The sequence below is a fragment of the Protopterus annectens genome, chromosome 8.part0, assembly GCF_019279795.1.
Source record: "Protopterus annectens isolate FY-2018-M chromosome 8.part0, PAN1.0, whole genome shotgun sequence".
Lineage (NCBI taxonomy): Eukaryota > Metazoa > Chordata > Ceratodontiformes > Protopteridae > Protopterus > Protopterus annectens.
In genome coordinates, this window is record NC_056741.1 from 1,337,012,693 (window position 1) to 1,337,032,885 (window position 20,193).

The following is a 20,193-nucleotide window of genomic DNA, read 5'->3' on the forward strand; positions in this document are numbered from 1 at the left end:
AACGTTATGGTGAGTACATAATTTTTTTTTTTTTTTACTCTTTAAGCATGATAGTTATATCCCATGGAGGAACAGGATCTCTTATAGCAGGTCTTATAAGAAAATACCCCTTAGGCCTTTGAAATCTTTAAAGAAGTTATAGCCATTTGATGGTGTCCAGTATGGAAACTGGAAATAGTTAGTTGCACTTTGTTGAAAAGCAGGAACATTTTTGGAAAAGGTCTGATAAGTTTAGAATGCAAGGAAGGGGAGATGAAGAGATGTATTCCATTAGCAGCTACCCAGATAGAAAATCTCTTCCATTTGCTAAGGTAAACTTTTCTGGTACTCTACACTATATATAAACCACTTGAGTGGAAAGCTTGGCGTCTCTGGCCTTCATTATAGCTGGAGGAGCCATGCTGTTAGCTTCTGTGTCAATGGGTCCAGGTTAGGGTGCCCATATGGATGAGTCAGAAGGTCTAGATGGCTGTCAAGTATCCAGGGGAAAGATGTAGTAGGTGAGGCCAGAGGAAGGGGAACCACAGGAGCAATAATAGATTACTTTGGCTTTGCACCTTCTTGCTTTCTGTACAGACTTTCAGCGGAGAGGGGTAGGGGGTGAGAGAAGGCCTATAGAGGGCTTGGGTCTAGTTGTGGTCTAGTGTTTCTGTGACCCTCCCTGTGGAGCCTGTGGGAGGGATTAGGGCAAAGTAATTGCTGCTCTTGTAGTTTAGATATGAAGCAAAGATTGCAGCATGGCTGACCCCAGAAGCTGAAAATCTGATGTTCATAGTGTTACCCTGCTGCAGTCATCACACTTGGGTTATCCTGTCGTCAGGCGGTCCCGCAGTCGGCCTGAATTCCAAAGTCTTGGTCCGGCGTCGGTTGCTGTCGCTTCTTCCCTGACGTCAGTGCGCCAGGGGTATATAGGATGAATCAGAAGCCATTTTCTTCAGTCTTTCTTGCCGTGCTGTGCCCGAAGCAAAAGCAGTTTGCAAGTGCCGGTCGGCCGTCTCCTGAGATTTTCGAAGTCGAATTTCAGATCCGAAGTCTTCAATAAAGCTAAGTACCCCGTTGGGGAAACTTTTCTTGCCTCAGACCGATGTCAGAAAATTAACAATTGTATTTCTTGTGGGAAGCAAATACCTCATAAGGATTTTCATTCTTATTGTATACCTTGCCTAAGCCCAGACCACGACATCACTGGTTGTCGCTTTTGTGCTAGGTTCAATAAGCGAACTATAAAACAACGCTTTGATTTCGCACGACACTACTTCGGTAGAAAATTTAATTACACTATGCCGTCGGAGCAGCCGACTGCCGGCGTGCACAAAAAACGCAAAGATAAGGACAGGCAGCCTAGATCCAAGCCAGACTCCAAGGCCTCTGCTGGGCCGGTCTCCGGTTCACTGGTTTTCAGTGAGGCGCCTATGCAGCCTCTGGCTACTGCAGAATTGGAACCCCAGACCGCTTTGGATTCTATGGCAGAGAGTTCTAGGCCAACGCAGCCATTTTCTTTAGGCCCTACTGATGACATTGCAGAAAGAGAAGCCGGTGCTGCAGAAACACCTTTGGTTTCTGAAGGTGTCTTCAGACCGATGACGCTCACCATAAAACCTTATCCTAAGCTTAAGACTCCTCTTAAACCAAAAAAGACTGCACTTCAGTCTCCAGTTCAAGGCCCCATGCCTAAGAAACAGATATTTAAAATGGCTGGAAGATTTGATCTCTTTAATCAGGGGTTCCCAACCCCCACCCGACAAAAGGCCTAGACAAGAGGAAGATTATGCCTCCTCTGATCAAGTGTCTATTTCCTCAGGCTCCTCTGAGGAACAAGATTACTCCTTTCCCCCTTATGAAGATTCTGATGCTGAGGATTCCATTCCCTCAGCTTCTCCCCCTGAAGAATATTCCTTTGGGGAAACTTTACATACCATGAGGGAACATTTCCACTGGGAAGGTCAGGACTACTCCGACTCAAAGAAAAGGCTCAGTTTATTTTACTCCCCCAGCACAGACCACTTGCTATCCCCCCAGTTTTAGACATTGTAGATGTTTACTTGGAATCTAGTTTAAATCCAGATTCTCTGCCTCCTGCTCCAGCCAAACCAGATAGATATTATAGAGTGCCTGACTCCCACAAATTCCTTTACAAAAGCCCTGTTGCTGACCCAGCGACTATATCCCAGGGTCCCAAAGGGGCTAAGGCTTCTATGGCAAAAAATTTGGTACCCTCTGAAAGGGACTCCAGAGCACTAGACAGGTGGAGGAAGAAGGTTTACACCTCAGCCACTCTAGCTATGAGAGCACTAAATTGTCAATTTCACATGCTTAAATGCCAGCAATTTCTAATGTCTCATATAAAACAAAAGATGAGCACACACCCTCAACAGTCTGAATTGAAGGAAATGCAGGATCTGTTGCATGCAGCTGAACAGGTGGGCAAACATACTTTACAATGTGGATTTGATTCCTTGGAAGCTTCCTGTAGAGCAGCTGTTACTGGGTCTGTTATACGTAGGCATGCTTGGTTAAAGGAACAAACGCTGCCTGATCATGTTAAAGCAAAGTTACTAGATGCTCCCTTACAGCAGGATGTCCTATTTGGGGTTAAAGCAGAAGTCTTAAAGAAAATGGAGGATGAGGCAAAATCTATGCAGACAGTCAAAGATTTCTTACAGGTTCAGCCCCCTCGCTTCAGCAGAAATTGGCCAACAAAAAATTGGTCCTTTCCAGCTACTGACGGACCACAGAGGGGTAAATACAGACGCCCAAGAGGCAGAGGAATGCACAAACCCACTACAAACCTCGACAATGGGGCACTGCAACACAGAAGGGAGGAGAAGACAGGCCCCAAACTACTAGAAGGCAAACACAATGACCTAAACCTCATATTGCCAAGCAAAACTCTCTTGACAGCTCCCTTGGGAGGAAAATTAGCACTTTTTACAGACAACTGGTGTACCGACACAAAGGACAAATGGGTCCTAGACATTATTTCACAAGGATACAGATTCCATTTCCACACCTTGCCAACGATAAGAGGAATGCCAAACCTGCCACAATCAATGGGCAGAGGCACAAAAACAAATTACAGCTCTCATGGACATGAGCCATTCAACTGGTACCTACACGGGAGCAAGGCCAAGGATTTTACTCAAGGCTCTTTCTAGTCCCCAGAAAGGACAATGCTGGGAGACCCATTCTCTGGACCTTTCAATTCTGAACACCTTCTTAAAAGTACCCAAATTCAAGATGCTAACACTACAGCAGCTTCTTCCCATGCTGGGCAAGAAAGCATGGCTAGTAACGTTGGACCTCAAGGGGGTATACCTGCATGTCCCTATCAGACAAAATTGCAGAAGATACCTCCATTTCATTGCAGGTTCAACCCATTACCAATTCTCTGCACTGCCCTTTGGCTTATCCACTGCGCCCAGGGTCTTCACAAAATGCCTGGCACCAGTAATTGCATACTGTAGACAGAGGAATTCAAATATACCCATACCTGGACGACTGCCTCATCCAAGCAGAAAGCAAGGACATCCTCTTACATCTGGCTTTTGTAAAACACCTAAGTTGCCTAGGGTACACAGTAAACGAAAAGAAATCAAAACTAGTACCCTCACAAAATGACATTCCTGGATGCCAGCTTGAATACAACGGCCCAGATGGCTTATCTGACGCCAGACAAACAACTACAACTGACTCAATATTTCAAAACAATGGCAACAAAGACCCAACTCCCTGCAAGACAAATTCTGCAGGCCTTGGGCTTCATGGCATCTTGCTTACTACTAATACCATTTGCAAAGCTGCATATGAGGAAATTACAGTGGTACCTAAAAAGCGTATGGACTCAACACAGCCACAGCCTGGACACAATGATCTCTCATTCCCTGCCTTCAATAAGAGTTTCTATGGTGGTCACAGGCATGTCACCTCAACAAGGGTCAGCCTTTCACCTTGTCCCCAGCCAGGCAAACTGACAACAGATGCATCTGATTATGCCGGGGGGGGGGCACACATGGCAGGACGGTGCGTTCAAGGCATATGGATTGCAGATCAAAGGAATCTGCACATCAATCAAAAAGAAATGCTAGCTGTACAGAATGCCCCGACAGCCTTCAAGGACCTCTTACATCCAGGACAGCTTACAATAAGGATGGACAACACCACAGTAATGTGGTACATAAACAAGGGGGTACACACTCCTACTCTCTATGCAGGCAAGCAATGACCATGTGGAACACAGCACTGGCTTACCAAGTTTAGCTACAAGCTCAATTCCTGCCAGGAAAAAAGAACACATTGGCAGACGACCTCAGCGGAAACATCATGGATCCCCACAAGTGGAAACTGGATCCACAAGTATTTGCAATGATAACTCAAAAATGGGGCCCCCAGACATGGACCTGTTTGCCAGCCCCCAAAACTATTAGCTAACAAAATTTTCTACAAGGACGTTTCACCATCAAGCTTGGAAAGTGGACGCACTGTCAGTTGGAAAAAAAACTGACAGTATATGCCTTCCCTCCATTGCCCCTTCTCAAAGGTGCTGCTGAAAGTCAGGATGGAGAGACCCAGAATGATACTCATAGCCCCAGACTGGCCACGCCAGCACTGGAACCCACTACTAAGGAATATGGCCCAGGGCTCACCTTGGATTTTACCACAAATTGCTCATTTGCTCACACAGCAAGATGGTCAGTTTCTACATAGCCAGCTCAAAACCTTAAATTTGGCTGCATGGCAAATCACCTAAGCAACCAGCCAGCTCCTCTTCCTCAAGCTGTTATGGATGTTCTGGAAGCCAGGAGGCCCAGCACCAGGAAGGCCTACTCGGACAAATGGAAAAGGTTTTGCGCTTGGAACCAAGCTAAAAGCCAAAATACCCTTCAGCCACACATACCTCAGATTCTACAGTATTTAACTGAGATGTTGCACAAAGGACTTTCTTTTTCATCTATTAAAATCCATGCCTCAGCTATTTCAGCCCACTACAACACGGATCCTCCCTTATTTTCACATCCGCTTCTAAGGCAGTTTCTCAGAGGGGCCAAAAACATTAGGCCCCCCAGGGGAGCACCTACACCAACCTGGGACCTCAATTTTGTTCTGGAAAAACTTATGCTACCTCCTTTTGAACCAGCTTTCTCAGCTGACGTAAAGTTTATATCATGGAAGACTGCCCTGCTGCTAGCAATAACTTCAGCCAGAAGAGTCTCAGAGCCTCAGGCACTTATGGCAGTAGAGCCTTTCCTCATTTTCCATCAAGACAGAGTTTCTCTACGAACTTAACCCCTCCTTTATGCCTAAGGTGGTATCCAGTGTGGCTCTAAATCAAACCATCCATTTACCCACTTTCTTTCCAAATCCACAGAACAAAGGAGAAAGACTCCTGGACTCCTTGGACATTCACAGGCAACTGCGTTACTACTTGGATAAAACTAAGGTTTTCAGAAAATCTGACCAGCTCTTTGTATCCTATGCTGAAGCTTGGCAAGGCTATATCAAAACAGACCATTTCCAAATGGATAGGACACTGCATTCATTTTTGCTACACCCATCATGGAAAACCAGTTCCTGCTACCATAAGGCCCCACTCTACCAGGGCAGCAGCTACATCTACAGCCTTCCTCAACGGGGTGGCAACCAAGGATATTTTGGAAGCTGCAACTTGGAGTTCAGCACACACCTTCACCAAACACTACCACTTACCACTTTACTCTGACTAGAGCTGGCTTCGCCAATGCAGTTCTGCAGGGCCTTCTAGCCTCCTCTAGCCCTGTTTGACTCCACCTCCCATCCTTGGCTTTGGGATTCTACCAAAGTGTGATGACTGCAGCAGGGTAACACAATGAACATAGTACAGTTTTGTACCTACCATAAATGTAGATGTTAGAGTGTATACCCTGCTGCAGTCCAGGTTACCCTCCTCCATCCCCTCTGACCTAACTAAAACTTTTCAATGCCTTAAAATCTGATACTACCTTTGTGGTGTATTTGCTTATAGCTGGAGGGATGTTTTGTTTGTGCTAAACTTTTAAGATTGGTACTATTTACTGACCACGTTTTTGGGGGGCACCTGACATCTGAGGCAAGAAAAACTGAAGAAAATGGCGTCTGATGCATCCTATGTACCCCTGGCGCACTGACGTCCGGGAAGAAGCAACAGCAACCGACGCCGGACCAAGACTTTGGAATTCAGGCTGGCTGTGGGACCGCCTGACGACAGTATAACCCAAGTGTGATGACTGCAGCAGGGTATACACTCTAACATCTACATTTATGGTAGGTACAAAACTGTACTATTTGTTGCTACTTGAATGAATGACCTTGTGAGGCAGGAGGATTTGATCTACTCAGTTTTTCTGCTAATACTTTGGGAAGGGATGAGAAGGCATCGCCTGTTGCTGCAGTCTTTCATAGCCTCTCAGCATAGAGGAACTGAACTAGTTCTGCCGTGCTTTTTGATGCACCAGACTATTGACATGTCCATCTGGATGAAGATCTTCTCTCTAGGCGGAGAATCCTGGAAAGCCTACAACACAAGAACTGCCCCCATCTCCAGGACATTGATGCGAGAGTCACCTGTGTTTGAACCTTGAACAGTCTTACTTTTGAAATGGCCCCCACCCTAGGAGGGAAGCAACTGTGGTTACTATGGCTGTAGGTGGAAATGGAGAAAAGGGCTTACTCTGGAAGAGTTGTGGAGGTCAACCATGTGATGTGAGATTTGCACGCTGGTTTTCGATGAATCTGCATATGAAGAGGATGGAGGAACTGGGACCATTGCATTGAAAAAGCATCCGTTGAATACTCTTGTAGCATCTGCCAAAGGGAACCAACATTGTTGGTCATTAGTCCTAGCAATCGAAGAATAAGTCTTGCAGTTGGAGTGCTGAAGATCTTGCAAGGCAGTCTGCCATAGATTTACAACCGTGGACTCTGGGATAGTGGCTGTCTGATTGCTTGTGCTAAATATGTATCCGATGAGCTTTAGTTATGTGGGTATATATTTGCTTTTGGAGCAGTTTGTGATCCCCAATGTTGCAACTGGAGCAATAAGTTCCATTGCTGAAGTTGGAGATCCCTGGTTGGTGCGGTGAAAAGCCGGTCTTGTGTGGGAACACCCAGAACCCTAGCAGTCTGAGATGTGCTGTTGTGCTGAGACTACTGCCATGCATTACCCAGGTTAGGGGGGGGGGTCATGTGATGAGACCAAAGGGCAGTACCTTGAATTGGAAGTGATTGGCTGCCAGACAGAAATGGAAAAAAAAATCATCTTTATCGTCTAGAAATCTTGATATGGTAGTTGGTGTCTTGGAGATCTATAAAGCACATTGTCATCCTTCCTCAAAAGAGCTAGAGAATGCTGTACCTTGTTCATCCAGAATTCGGTCTTTTTATGAACTGATTGAGATGACTGCAGTCCAGAATTGGCTGTTGGTCCTCTGTTCCTTTCAGGAATTAAAAGTATCAGGAATAGACTTCAGATTCTAACTTGGAGGTACATTGATGCGAGAGTCACCTTATATTAATACGCTTGTGCTATTGCAGATCTGATAGGGTGGTACTGTAGAAATCCTGCTTTTTTTCAAGTGAGTGGCAGCAAAGGGTATTTTATAGCCTTGGGTGACTATCTGCAGCACTCTAGTATTCTGCACCACGTCATCTTGGCACCTCTTAGATTTCTGGAGAGGGTTCTGTGAGGCTTGGAGAAATGGATTCCAACAGTAGAATGGATCTTACCATCCTCCTCACTCCTGGTGAGAGTTTTAACATTTTAGTCTGAGTATAGAGCTATGGAAGGAAGCATTAAGGAAGAACATCTTTAAGCCTTTCACAAAGTCCCACAGTCACATCCAGAGGTACTGGTGGATAGCTGTGCTGTTGCTTGCTGTTCTATCCCTGCCATCAGCTGCGTTGGAAAGCAGATGTATGCCCAACATATTCATACATTGTAATATAGACAGCTAGGGCTCCACTGTTTTCTGGATGTCTCTCAGTAGTTACCTGAGAAGGACTTCATGCATTTTGAAAGGGACTTAAAAGGAACTCCTATGTGGTCCAAATAGTTCAGTGCTTTAAGTGTGAAAGTTGCTGAAGCATATGTCTGTTTCCCAAACCTGTCCAGTGCTCTAGGCTCCTTGTTAGGTGGATGGACAGGCATACTCTCTTCAGAAAGCTATAGTGGCTGCCCCCATAGCCATGACATCTACTTGGGAACCCTTGCTCCAGTATGTTCAATTCTTAGGTGCAAGTAAAGTATTCAGCTTCTTAGAGATTTGGCTTTGCCATGTCAGGTAGGCATCATCAACAGGCAGTACTATCGAGGACTTAAGTCCCAGCTCTAAAAGTTTCAACGAACAGACTAGAAGGCTTATCAGTGGACCAAACTGCCTTGCTGCTTCATCAATTCCAACATGTCAACAAAGGTGACTTCCTTCAGAGGGAGTCTTGGGGACCCATCCCAATCATCCAAGTCTCTGTCTTCAGTTACTGATTCCAGAGAGTAATCAAAATGTCTCCTCCTACATGTCTGTGTCTTAGAACCCTGCATTGATTGGGTTTCCAGAGACTGGTCTGAATCAGACTCGTATAGTGAGTAGTCCGAAGGCTAAAGGAAGCTGACTGTCCTGTTGACGCAGATGTGTAGAGTCTGACAGTGTCCAAATGAGATGGAGCTAGGCATATGGAAAGCACCTCTTGTTGACCTAGTAAGAACACTTTTGGAAGCCTTGAATGCTTAGGCAGGGATCAGGCTCAAACTCTAGCATCGTCATGGTGAGATGAAGAGCTTCCATGATCCAACCAGCCCTGGATCCCAAAGTTGACATCCGGGCTTAACTGTCTGGTGCAGAGGTGTCAAGGTTGAGAGACTTGGCTCTGTCAGTGATGCTTCAGCTCAGATGCTTGTTCTGAAAGCATCCAAGTTGAGAGAAAAAGATGGTCTGAGCAGAAGTCAACAGGACTACTTGCTCCGATGTGGATGCTTCCAGGAAGCTTGGCTGTATGGGTCTCTGATCCAACAGATGGACCTTTTCCTACAGAATTGGAGTAATTTGTGATTGAGGTTGTTACAGCCACTTAGAATCTCCTGTATGGACAGCTGGGAGAACCTCTAGTTGAATTTGCTTCCGGAAAAAAAAATATCCAACATGCTGTGCTTAATTAAGCCTCCTCTGTAACTAAATGGACCTGGAGTATGGCGTCACTGACTAGTCTGGATGCATGCCTCCATTTAAGAAAATGTGAATGGAGTGAAAGACTTGCTGGCTTCTGTGATCTGATCCAGGGGGTGGGGTGGATCAGATGGTGAAGAAATTCAGAGGTGGACACAAGGATTCTGATGGAGCTGAAAATATTCCTGACCTTGAAAGTGTCCAGCTTTGTTTCATTTTAGATTGTAGTACTTAAGAGCTTTATTGATGAAATGTTTGCAGATAGTAGTCAATGGGTAGCTCTTTTATATACAACTACAATGTGAATACTATTTCTACCTGAATAGTTTGTTCACTTTGTTGTACCTTAATTGCTCATCCACAAATTCTACTAATAGTTTAAATTGATTTAACTGTTTTAAAAATTTGACATAGAAATTACCTTGCATATGAGGTATGAGTGTTTTTTGTCAGATTTCAATCTTCAAGTTAGTATGTGCAGACTTAAAAGTTCACTCAAGTTAGTATGTGCAGACTTAAAAGTTCACTGAAATGTATTGTCAAGTTAGTAGGTGGACAGTTCACTATTAAGCCATAGAAGGGGAACAGCTGACTAGATTACTTAACATAACTGTAGTTATGTCTCCTCTTTGGCAGTAGAGGATGTAGATGGGATGTATTTTAATCTAGGTGCATATCTGCCGTCCTAAGTGAGAATAAAGCAGTAGATTATGTGGCACTTTACAGTATTCTGAAATGTGTGCTGCATATTCCTTTTACCTAGGGCAGTAGGGGGTGAGAAATTGGGTTATTAGAATTTGGTCGATTTTCTAAGCATCTTAAGATTTTGAAATTCATTGTAGATGAGCTTTATCCCCATCACATTGAGGGCAAGTCTTTGCTGACCCAAGAGCTATCCTCTCTCGGGACATGGCTGGGGATTGCATACTGTATATGGTACTCCTGGTGGTGGCAACACATTCTACCTTACCGACATTGCAGAACTATTAGGTGGGAAACCTCTTGTATTTTTGCACATATTTGTTTAGTGGAAGGTGGTGTCAGTAAGTCTCTCGTGTCTGCTGTTTTAAATTGGTTTAACATTCTACCTACCCTTTACCTTTTTCAGTCTGTCTCATGACCTGTTGAATACTGCGGTCATTCTTTCTCCCTACCTATTCTTATCCATTCCATGGATCTGTAGCAGTCTTGGTGGGGAAAGTACTTTGGGAGAAGCAGGGAATAGTTGACCCCTTCATTCTGCTGCTTGTGCCCCCTTTGCTGTTCCTGTTCAGAATGATCAAATCTTACTAATGTTATCTTGTGTACTGTTGTGCCCTGCCCACTTTTTTCTGGTCTTTGGTAAGTGAAGCTCTAACCTTTGTAGCTATTCCCCTCCATCCTTTGTGTGCATTTCTCTTAGCAGCTGGATATATTTACCTTGCACTATTTTCATAACTGCACACACTTCTCTGTTTGGTCTGACCGAAGACTATGCAAGTTAGCCTCACCTGTATTTCTGCAGTCTTTCTTCTCTGAGGATACGCCCCAGCATCCTGTTTGGTATTGCCACTGGTTCTCCCTTTCTGCTCCTGTTGAACTGACCAGTACAGGTGGGATAAACACCACCTGATTTGTTGCCATCTATTTACTCCTCCCAGCTGTCACATGCAACGCATGGTATATTGCATTTATTTGCATTGAGTCTTAACTGACCTCTTTGACTGTTGAGCCTTTCCAAATGCCATCTTTCACTGTTGCACATACCTTTTTTTCATAAGCAAATTGCTTGATCTTATTGTGTCTTCCATCATTGTCTGAGGCAAGCACTGAAGAGTACTTGATCCAGGATAGCCACCTGTGGTACTTGGGATATTGTCAGGAATTGGGGAATGTGACTTGTACCAAATCTCTGTCTTGCCATTCAACCATGCAGTTAGACAGTTATACGTGTTTTGTCCTACCCCGAACCTCCAGTTTTCCTTTGGTTCCGGTAAGTTTGAGTGCAAGGTAGATGTTCATCTATGACGTAGTCATAAAACTAGATCCACTTTGTCTGACATTACCTTTGGCTATGAGCCCATGTTGGTTCCTGTTGAGATTGTTCTCTAGAAATACTATGAGCTTTCACTTCAGGATTCTTATTACTTTCCTTGTTACTACTGTTAACCTAACAAGTCTATATTTCCTTGGATCTTTGTGTGCCTCCCCCTTATACAAGGGTACCACACTTGTCTTCCACTCTTCAGGAAGGGGTTCTGTATACAGACTGGTCTAATTTCTGAAGACACTGGCAGGTAGCCTCTCTGGTTCCTGTACTTTTTTCCCCTTTTAGGGTAAACCGCTGACTATCCTTCCTCTCTGTTTTGGTGTTTGCCTACTGCCATAAAAGCAGTATGTATAGTATATGCCATCAGTACATCACTGACTCTATATCCAACCCCCTCCAAGACACTTCACTGTTTCAAGGTTTGCGGATCATTGGTTTTTAACTACTGAATAGTAGACCTAGTTCACATTGGCATAGCAGAGCCTCTGTGGCAAGGTATTGTTTGTGTTTTTCGGCTTTTCCCGGTTAGGGGTCGCCACAGTGGAACTCCGGTCCGCTAATGATTGGTAATGGATTTTTACGTACCGGGTTACCAGCCCTGACGCACAACCTTCAATGAAGGCACGCCCCATTCACGTATGCCTCCACACAGAAGACGCTCTAGCTGAGAATCTAACGGGACAACATCTTGCTATGTGGCAAGGTATTACAGGTGGTAATTATACACATACTGCATGCAAAGTGCTGATGTGGGAGTTGTAAAACTTGCCACTATAAACAGTTTGGCTGATGTGGTTAATGTGCTTTGTAATACATTACTATTCTGAAAATGTGTAGAGCCAAAAGAATAGGACAAATGGAGAGTTATTGCTATCTACATCTAGGTATTAGGGAGTGCTTGGCAATGATCCCTCTCCTTCCCTTCCTTGGAGGATTACATGATGGAGTCCTGTTACAGGAGAGAGACTGTCTATAGAAACCAGAAATACTTAGCCGTACAAAGTAAGCACACTCAAGTTCAAGCAGATGCATGAGCACTACTGTCACTACTTGCCTTCTACTGGCTGCTAAAATTTCATATGGGCTAAACTGCTGCCTGTGAATAGTTTCATAGTTACATAGTTTCATAGGTTAGTACTAGGTTAACTGCCCTTGCGAGCCATTTTTAAGCCTAGATAATTATCCCCTGTGAGATTCAAACCCTGTACCTTGTGTTTGCAAAGCAAACACCTTAACCATTAGGCCACCCTCCCACCCTTGATGATTTTGAAAAGAGGAAATGTATGTGAATTTTCACTAAAATTCATACAGCAGACCCTTTGCATTCTGTTCTGAGTTTGTAATGGCAGACTGAAATATTTGGAACTTATCCAGTCACACTGTTTACTTTTAGGAAGCACCAGAAACAGCAACATATGACTAACATTGAACTGTTCACGTAGATTGGCCTAAGGTCATACATCATAGTGAAGTGGGAGAATTTTGAGGACACATACCATTTTTGATTTGTCCCACGTTGTATTAAGCATTTTATATGTTAAAAAACTTATGTTAATTGCTACTTATCGGTTTGAACATTCTATTCCAGCTTATGTTATGAATGTTCTTGTGAACCAGAACTTCACAGGACCAACCGCTATTCAAGCGCAAGGATGGCCTGTTGCTCTTAGTGGAAGAGACCTTGTGGGAGTTGCACAGACCGGATCTGGCAAGACACTAGCTGTAAGTATTGATATTCAGTAGACTAAAATTTCTAATGGTTTCAACTTACTTTCACATACATTTCACTTGTATTTATGTACATTGGAAACTAGATTTTGGCTGGATCATCATTTTGAGTGTTTCTTGGGCAGTGCAATGGCAGAAAGTAAAAAGCTACTAGAAATAACCTAATATTTTAATTTGTGATTTGAAGTAATATCCTCATAAGGCAAGCAGTTAATTCAGTGGGTTCAACTGGAATGGAATCATTACAAAATAAAAATAAGTGGCCTGTAGCAAAAGCTATTGACTCAGTGGAAATGCTTTCAGCATCATATGTACACTTGAACTGTATTCATTAAAAGATTCTAAATTTTCTGAAGTACAGTCATGTAGTTCCAAATGAGATCAAAATGCCATAGTGTAATTTTGATCCTTTTATAAGACACTCATTTTAAAGGAAAATTATAAGGCCATAATATCCAAAAGACAGGGGGACTTGATATGATATTATTACTAGCTCTACTCATACAGGGAGAATGTCACTTTTCTTGTGTGTTTTGTTCATAGTTTGCCCCATGGCCCAGAAAGAAGTTGTTGTGTTAAAGAATCCTAGAACATATTTGGGGTCCAGATCAGAAGTTTGTGTTCTGATTCCTTGGTTCAGAAGAGCTTAGTCTCTCTCCCTGTATGATCAATTGATGGTCTGCCATACAACCCAACCTAATGCTTCAGTCTGCATATTATAAGGCTGTTTGGAAACTGTTGCGGTTGAGTGTGTTCTCCCAGCAACCAGACATTTATGTAAATTTTACTGGGTTATTCTGCTGCTTCAACCCGGACTGTTTTCTGGCTCAGTTTAGGGTTTACAAATAGAGAAGGAAATACACTGCAGAAATCAAAGAACCTGTATGTGTAATTAGATCTGCAAGGTTAACAGTGTAAAGAAAGTAGAGTTCATGCAAATGTGTGGAGTCTAACTCAACAGGGGGATTGCATGGTGAGGCTAATTTGGCTTTAAATATCCTTGGATTAATTTGTTGAATTGTTAATTTACAAAACTACCTTTTGTTATTACCCACAGATCTAGTCCCACTTGCCTCTGCAGCATCCTTGGTCAGGCAGGCATGTAGTACTTAATAAGCATAAGTTAAAGAACAGAATGTATGGGTCATTCAAACTGATGCCTGCTTTAGTTATACAGTATATAGTGGACAAGTCCTGTAGCCTTGCAGGCACATGGGGAAATATCCCAGTGGCTGTAATGGCAACCTTCTAGATTTATTGACTGAAGCCGCATGGCAGGCTGTGCCTTTGTCCACTGAGGACACTTGTCTTTTCATCAGCTTTCCTAGCGCGAGTATAATGGCTGGTCTATTAATCACTAGCAGTTTATATTGGCTTGAATTAAAACCCTAAGCAGGCTCACTATTTAAGCAGGCTCACTATTTTTCATACAGGGTAAGGCTGCTTTATCTTCTACCACAGGAGAAGAGGAATCTGGCACTTTGAATCCTTCAGTACAATACTGCCATTACCTATGGGGAAGATGTTCAGATGAAAGTAATTCTTAATGTATTTTTAACTTCAAACAAATTGGCACACAATGCTTTCTTCCCCTTTCAGAAATATGCAAGTGAAGGAAAATGGAAATGGGAACCTAGTAACAATTTTGAACTTGTGATTCTCCTGTATTGTTTTGAGATGCTGGCTGCTTTTAAGGAAGTATATGGTGACAGGCAGAAAAGTCCTATTTGGAGGAACATGGGCAAATTCTTTTCCAAAATGAAACTGATGTCAGGCTCTCTATTTTGCTTCTGGTGCTCTTTTTTTTAAAAAAGGGAGAGATACAGCTCAGGGGGTTAAAGCCACTAGCTGTTAACGTTGCTTGGTAGTTTGGGTTTGGTTCCTCTGTTTCTGGCTGTAAACCATGTGAATCTCAGAAAGCTGATTAGCCAGACATTAATATTGATTGTAATCTGGGTTCCAATTATCAGCTTGTGTTTGAGACATGGATGCCAAGAAATTGATTATTGGCATCTATGTTGAGAACACAAAAGATTTTGATTGGTGACCTGTCTCCTGGGGGGTTGGCAAAATACTTTAGGTGTTTACCTCACAGAAGAGAGTTATATTGTTTTATTCTCACTAAGGAAAATTGGCTAGGCTTAGTGGTCCACAAAGACAGCTAGCGTAGTACTTGCCTGTGAACCTAATCACAGTTCTTTGTAATGCATAGAGCTTTACCTGTTCCCTGTACTATGTTACAAAAGTGTAAAAGTGTGAAGTCATACAAGTTTTCAAAGACTTTGAAAGCCAGTAAGGCAGTTGGCTCTGTGAAACAGGCAGCAGACACTTTGCTCTGCCAAACAAATGGCAAGCAAACAGTGCTACTCCAAACTTATGGCTTTAAAATTCAAACACGTTCTGCTACATGTGAAGTTCTAATGACTGTTTGCCAGTTGGGACTGTCTACATTCTTGGTGCGAGACTTATCTTGGTAAGTACCAATTAGATTGGTTCTTTTATGAGAGATGTAATTAATATGTTCTTTCCTTTGAGCAATAATGATGGTGCTGCATGTACTGCTAATAAAATAATGGTGAGAAATGCAAGAATCTCTAAATGTACATCTCACCCCACCCCAGAATGGGTTTCCTGAAGCAGATGATAGTGTCTTGCTGTTGTGTCCTTGAGACTGGCAGCACTAAGATGGGTGTTTTGACAATGGCTTCTGTTTGATTTGTTCTCCATAAACACATGTAAAAGCTGATTAGGTATAGTAGTTCCTTAGTTTAGAAGCAATCTGTAAATGTTCTTGATGAGCTGATTAAAATCTGCATTTCACAAAGGAAATCTGATTAATTTATCTGGTAGTTCAGAGGTTGTAGGACACGGCCTCTAGTTGTAATGACTTTCGTCTTGTGTTAACCTCTAACCTGGTATTCTCTGCCATCTTCCTATTAAGCCTCATCCCCATTTTTGTTCTTTAAATCTAGAAATAAGTGAGCTAGAGTCCCAGTGTGTTTAGATGCTATGAATTTGTAGATTTATCAGTAGGGTACTGTATAATATCCTTGACAACATCACAGTGGTATCATTCAGACATGGTCAGATTGCCACATGTTAAGTCCAGGCAACATGTATTGGTTTAAATAAGTGAAATGCTTTGTAAATGTGGTCATCCCTAATGAAATTCCTTAATGTTGTGGGCAGGACAAAGTGTACGATGCTTTGCTGTTTAACAAAGCACTTAATTCCACAAGTCAGTTGCAACATCATGAAGATCACATAGCATTATAGAAGTCCAAAATTTCCAGACAGAAAATGTACAAAATTGAGAGAAATTGGAAGAAAGTAAAATACTTGTACAAGAAAAACTGTCAAAAGCTCCAAATGCAAAATGCGTGTTCATTAATGCAACAGATTCATGAAAAACATTATATAGACCAAGAAACTTGCACCATTTGGAAAAAAGAAACTGCAGAGGTGTGCAAATATAAAGAAAAATCTAGATTTTTGAAAGGTATAAAAAAGGAACATGGACGTGGGAAAGTGAGAGAGAGATCTGATACTGGTCTCAATATTTATGCAAATGAGAAAGCTAAATTAATAAAAAATAAAAGCAGTTCCAAAGATATTCAAAGAAAAATACAAAAGCACCCAGATATTTTTTGTATTGTGAAATCTTCCTTAAGATCACAGAGGAGGAATGTAGAACAGAAGATTAAAGTAGAAGTTATTAAAAAAAAAAAAAAAAAAAAAAAACGAGGTTATGGAATACCTGCAAATTGAAGGATTTAGTGCAGAAAATCTAACTCTAACATCACAGCATGATGCAATGAGTCCCCAAACTGAGGAGAAACCAGTGGAGCAGGAAGCATCTGATCAGTTGCCATATGAAGATACTTTGGAGCATTTAGTAGGAAACCAGTGCAGAGGTTCAGCTGGAGTTGCACAGCAAGGGGAATGAACAGCAAGCTGGCATCTCTGATGCAGTCAATATTGAGTGATAGGCCTGTGAGTTCTCATATGAAAAAGCAATGAATGACGCAGGATGAAGCTAAAGAGTGTTGCAGAAAGATGTTCAGAAATTTCTGTAGAATGCTTGCTGGAAACTGAGAACAAAGAATGTGCCTTTACTTGAGAAGAAAATGATCTAAGGGAGGAGTTGCTTGATTTAATAGAGATGTATAGACACATTAAGATCAATAAAAGAAATAGATTACTGAAAGTCAGTAAGGCCCAAAATGTCAAGTTTAATGAAATACAGTAATCAAGAATGTTCATAGAAATTCATGTGATATAACAGAAGTAGAGGATACATTACTGTGCAGCTAAATTAATGACAGTCTTGCCACAAAACACTGGGCAGTCAGGGGAAGGAAGGGGAGAAATCAAATTCCATCATGAAAGTATTGAATTAGAGAACTATAAAGCAATTAAGGCGAAGTCTTTACTGTTGAGTGCAGAAGAGGGAACAGATAAAAATACTCCAATATAGATCCTGGTCTGTTCTGATACTGCATGCTGCTTTTATCACATCTATTGTACACTATTGCAAATAAACTATCAGCACAGGCCGAAAAATAGAAGATACACAGATAAACATAAAGGAAAAGTACAAAATAAGCAACTTATTAATGAGCTGAAAAAGTTTTATAGAGAATTTGAAAACAAGGCAGAAGGAACGCCACCAAAAAGAGAAGAAATAGACATATTTTAGAGAAATATTTATGAAGATCCTATGGAACATAAAGAATGCTGAATGAATAGAGAAAAAAAATCAGATGTACGGGATATGAAATGGGATCAAGTAGAAGCCAGAAAAATTGAAACAAAATTAAAAGGTAACAGGAAAACCCCAGGCCCAGATGCAGTACATACTTAACTTCTGGCTAAAAATACCTGCCTAACTTCTGGCTAAAAATATTATCTTTACATAAAGATTCAGTACTGAGAAGAAAATATATATATGTGCACCCGGAACAGATAACCTGATTAACAGAAAAAACAATACTCATTAAGGGTGAACCTGCAAGATATTCTAAAAATTATAGATGATTAACTTGCCTTCCAACAATGTATAATACTATACACTGGAACTAATGCTGACAAGAGTTTGTACTCATTTAGAAGAAAACTCAGTCATGGCAGTCGAACAAGAGTAGGAAAGGCCTGTGGAACAGCGGATCATTTTTTAAAAAATAGTCAAATGCAGAATTGTAAAAGGGGAAGAGTCTAAGTATGGCATGGATAGACTACAAAAAAGCATTTGCCAGTATCCCACATTTTCATGGATGCTTTAGTGAAAGTTTACAGATGTAGAAGATTCATTCTGTATTGATCAGTAAACGTTACAATGACCATGACAGTGGCAGACTACTTTGCAGCTAAGCCATGTTTAACGACAAATTTCTATCCCAGGAATAAAAATTCAGAAGAATATTCTAGGGTCACTCTGTCACCTCTGGTCTTTTGTCTTGCCCTTAACCCATTAAGCTGTTATGGTTACAATTTGGATCCTAGAAGACCAAGTGTAAAGACTTCTTTTTGTGGATGACTTTAAAAGTGTATAGCTCATTACATGAGGAACTTTAAATCACAATCGCAAGTGGTCAAGACTTTCTCAGATATAAGAATGTGATTTGGTTTTGATACATGTGCAAAAACAACTTTTAAAAGCAGGAAAGCTGCAGCACCACTAATATCAGTCTGGGACAGGAATGTGATGTGGAATGTAAATGTTTGGGAATTGAAGGATCAACATTAAAATATGAACAATTGCAAATAAAACTTGGGAATATTTAGACGATTAAAATGTAATACTGAAAATAGCCTTGACATCTAGGAATAAAGTCCAAGCAATGAACCATTTTGCTTTTCCTGTTCTTAGTTTTGGGATTGGTCCCAAAACATACTAGACAGGAAAAACGAGAAAAATGCAGCAAGCTTATCAAATGATTTCTAAGAATCTGTGTATACCAAGATTACTCATTCTGAAAAAGGTACGAGCCTCCACAAAATTGGTCTACAATCATAGGGCTGCATACATATCTGCTGAAGTCACAAGATTAAAACAGTGAAAGTTTTAAAACATGGAGAGAACAAGTCTAAGATGACTTCCTTGCTTAATTTAGCAGAAATATGTCCATGTTTAGCAAGAATGGATAATGAATAAGTAGACAAAAATCAGGCAGCAACTGAAATGTGCCAAAAAAGTAAGGATCTGATGAGGAGGCAAGAAATGTGGAAAATGCCCAAATATAGTTGCAAATACAGAAAAATCCTGAAACAACCTCATGTTGATCAGGATCTAATGCAGGAGTGGTTTACAGTTGAATTTAAACCAAAAGTAAGGTTAATATTGGCAGCCGAGGAGAGTGGACTACTTGCACGATGGGTTAAAAACCTGTTGAACATGGAGAAAAAGACAAATGAAAAACAGAATTGTGAACGCGTGCATATCTTGTTGCTAGGTGTGATTAAACCAGTGGCAGAAGGCCTGTATATATTGGAAGGCATAACATGGCAAGACTGTTACATTGGGAATTGTGCAAGCATAATACTGAAGTGGCTGAAAAGCTTTGGAAACCTGAGCCACAAAGCATTATAAAAATGATATTTATATCACATGAGACAACCTATTACCAAGAGTTAAAAAAAAAAAAAAAAAGATGCAAGAGAACCAGATCTAGTAAGTAGTTCATGAAAAGACAAAAGTAGCATTGATCATTGAAATTGCTACACCCATTGATTAGTGTCTTGCGTACAGAGAGAGTCCTAAAATACCAGGATATGCATGCAGAAATGAGGGCAGTGTGGAAGGATACCCAGACGGTTAAAATAGGATTAATGGGTCTCTTATCTAAATGCAAGTCCTTATGAATTGTAGGAGTCAATCCTGGGCACATTGCAGGTGCTGGGAAGAGCACTTTTGGCTAACATCAAAGACTGAAATGATACGAATTTCATGAACTTTAATCGTACTTTGACTTGGGAGTGGGGTCCATTCTCATAATGGTATCAGAAACCCAAAAGTTTTGGAGAAATTTAAAAGGAATATTAGCTGTTAACACCATAGTACCATAACATTTTGTATGTGTGCATGTGAGATGCGTGTCATCTTTCCAAAGGTAATTTCTGCAAATGGCATAACTCTGAATCCATATTACTGAACTTTCAAGTGACAGACTGATTTTTTTTTGGGAAAGGGCAAGCTCCCTTGCAGCCACATGTGAGGAGAGACCCTCACTCCTCCAGCTTTATGCATCAACTCTTAAAAAAAAAACC

At 41.6% G+C, this 20,193-nt stretch overlaps 1 protein-coding gene across 1 annotated transcript in view; it reads left to right on the forward strand.

Moving 5' to 3' along the window:
- Positions 1-20,193, forward strand: part of LOC122808477 (probable ATP-dependent RNA helicase DDX5) — a 710,554-nt gene that overhangs the window by 217,308 nt on the left and 473,053 nt on the right. Inside the window, exon 5 of the mRNA XM_044079433.1 lies at positions 12,788-12,921. Coding sequence (XP_043935368.1) covers positions 12,788-12,921 — 134 coding nt within the window. The remainder of the gene's footprint in view (positions 1-12,787; positions 12,922-20,193) is intronic.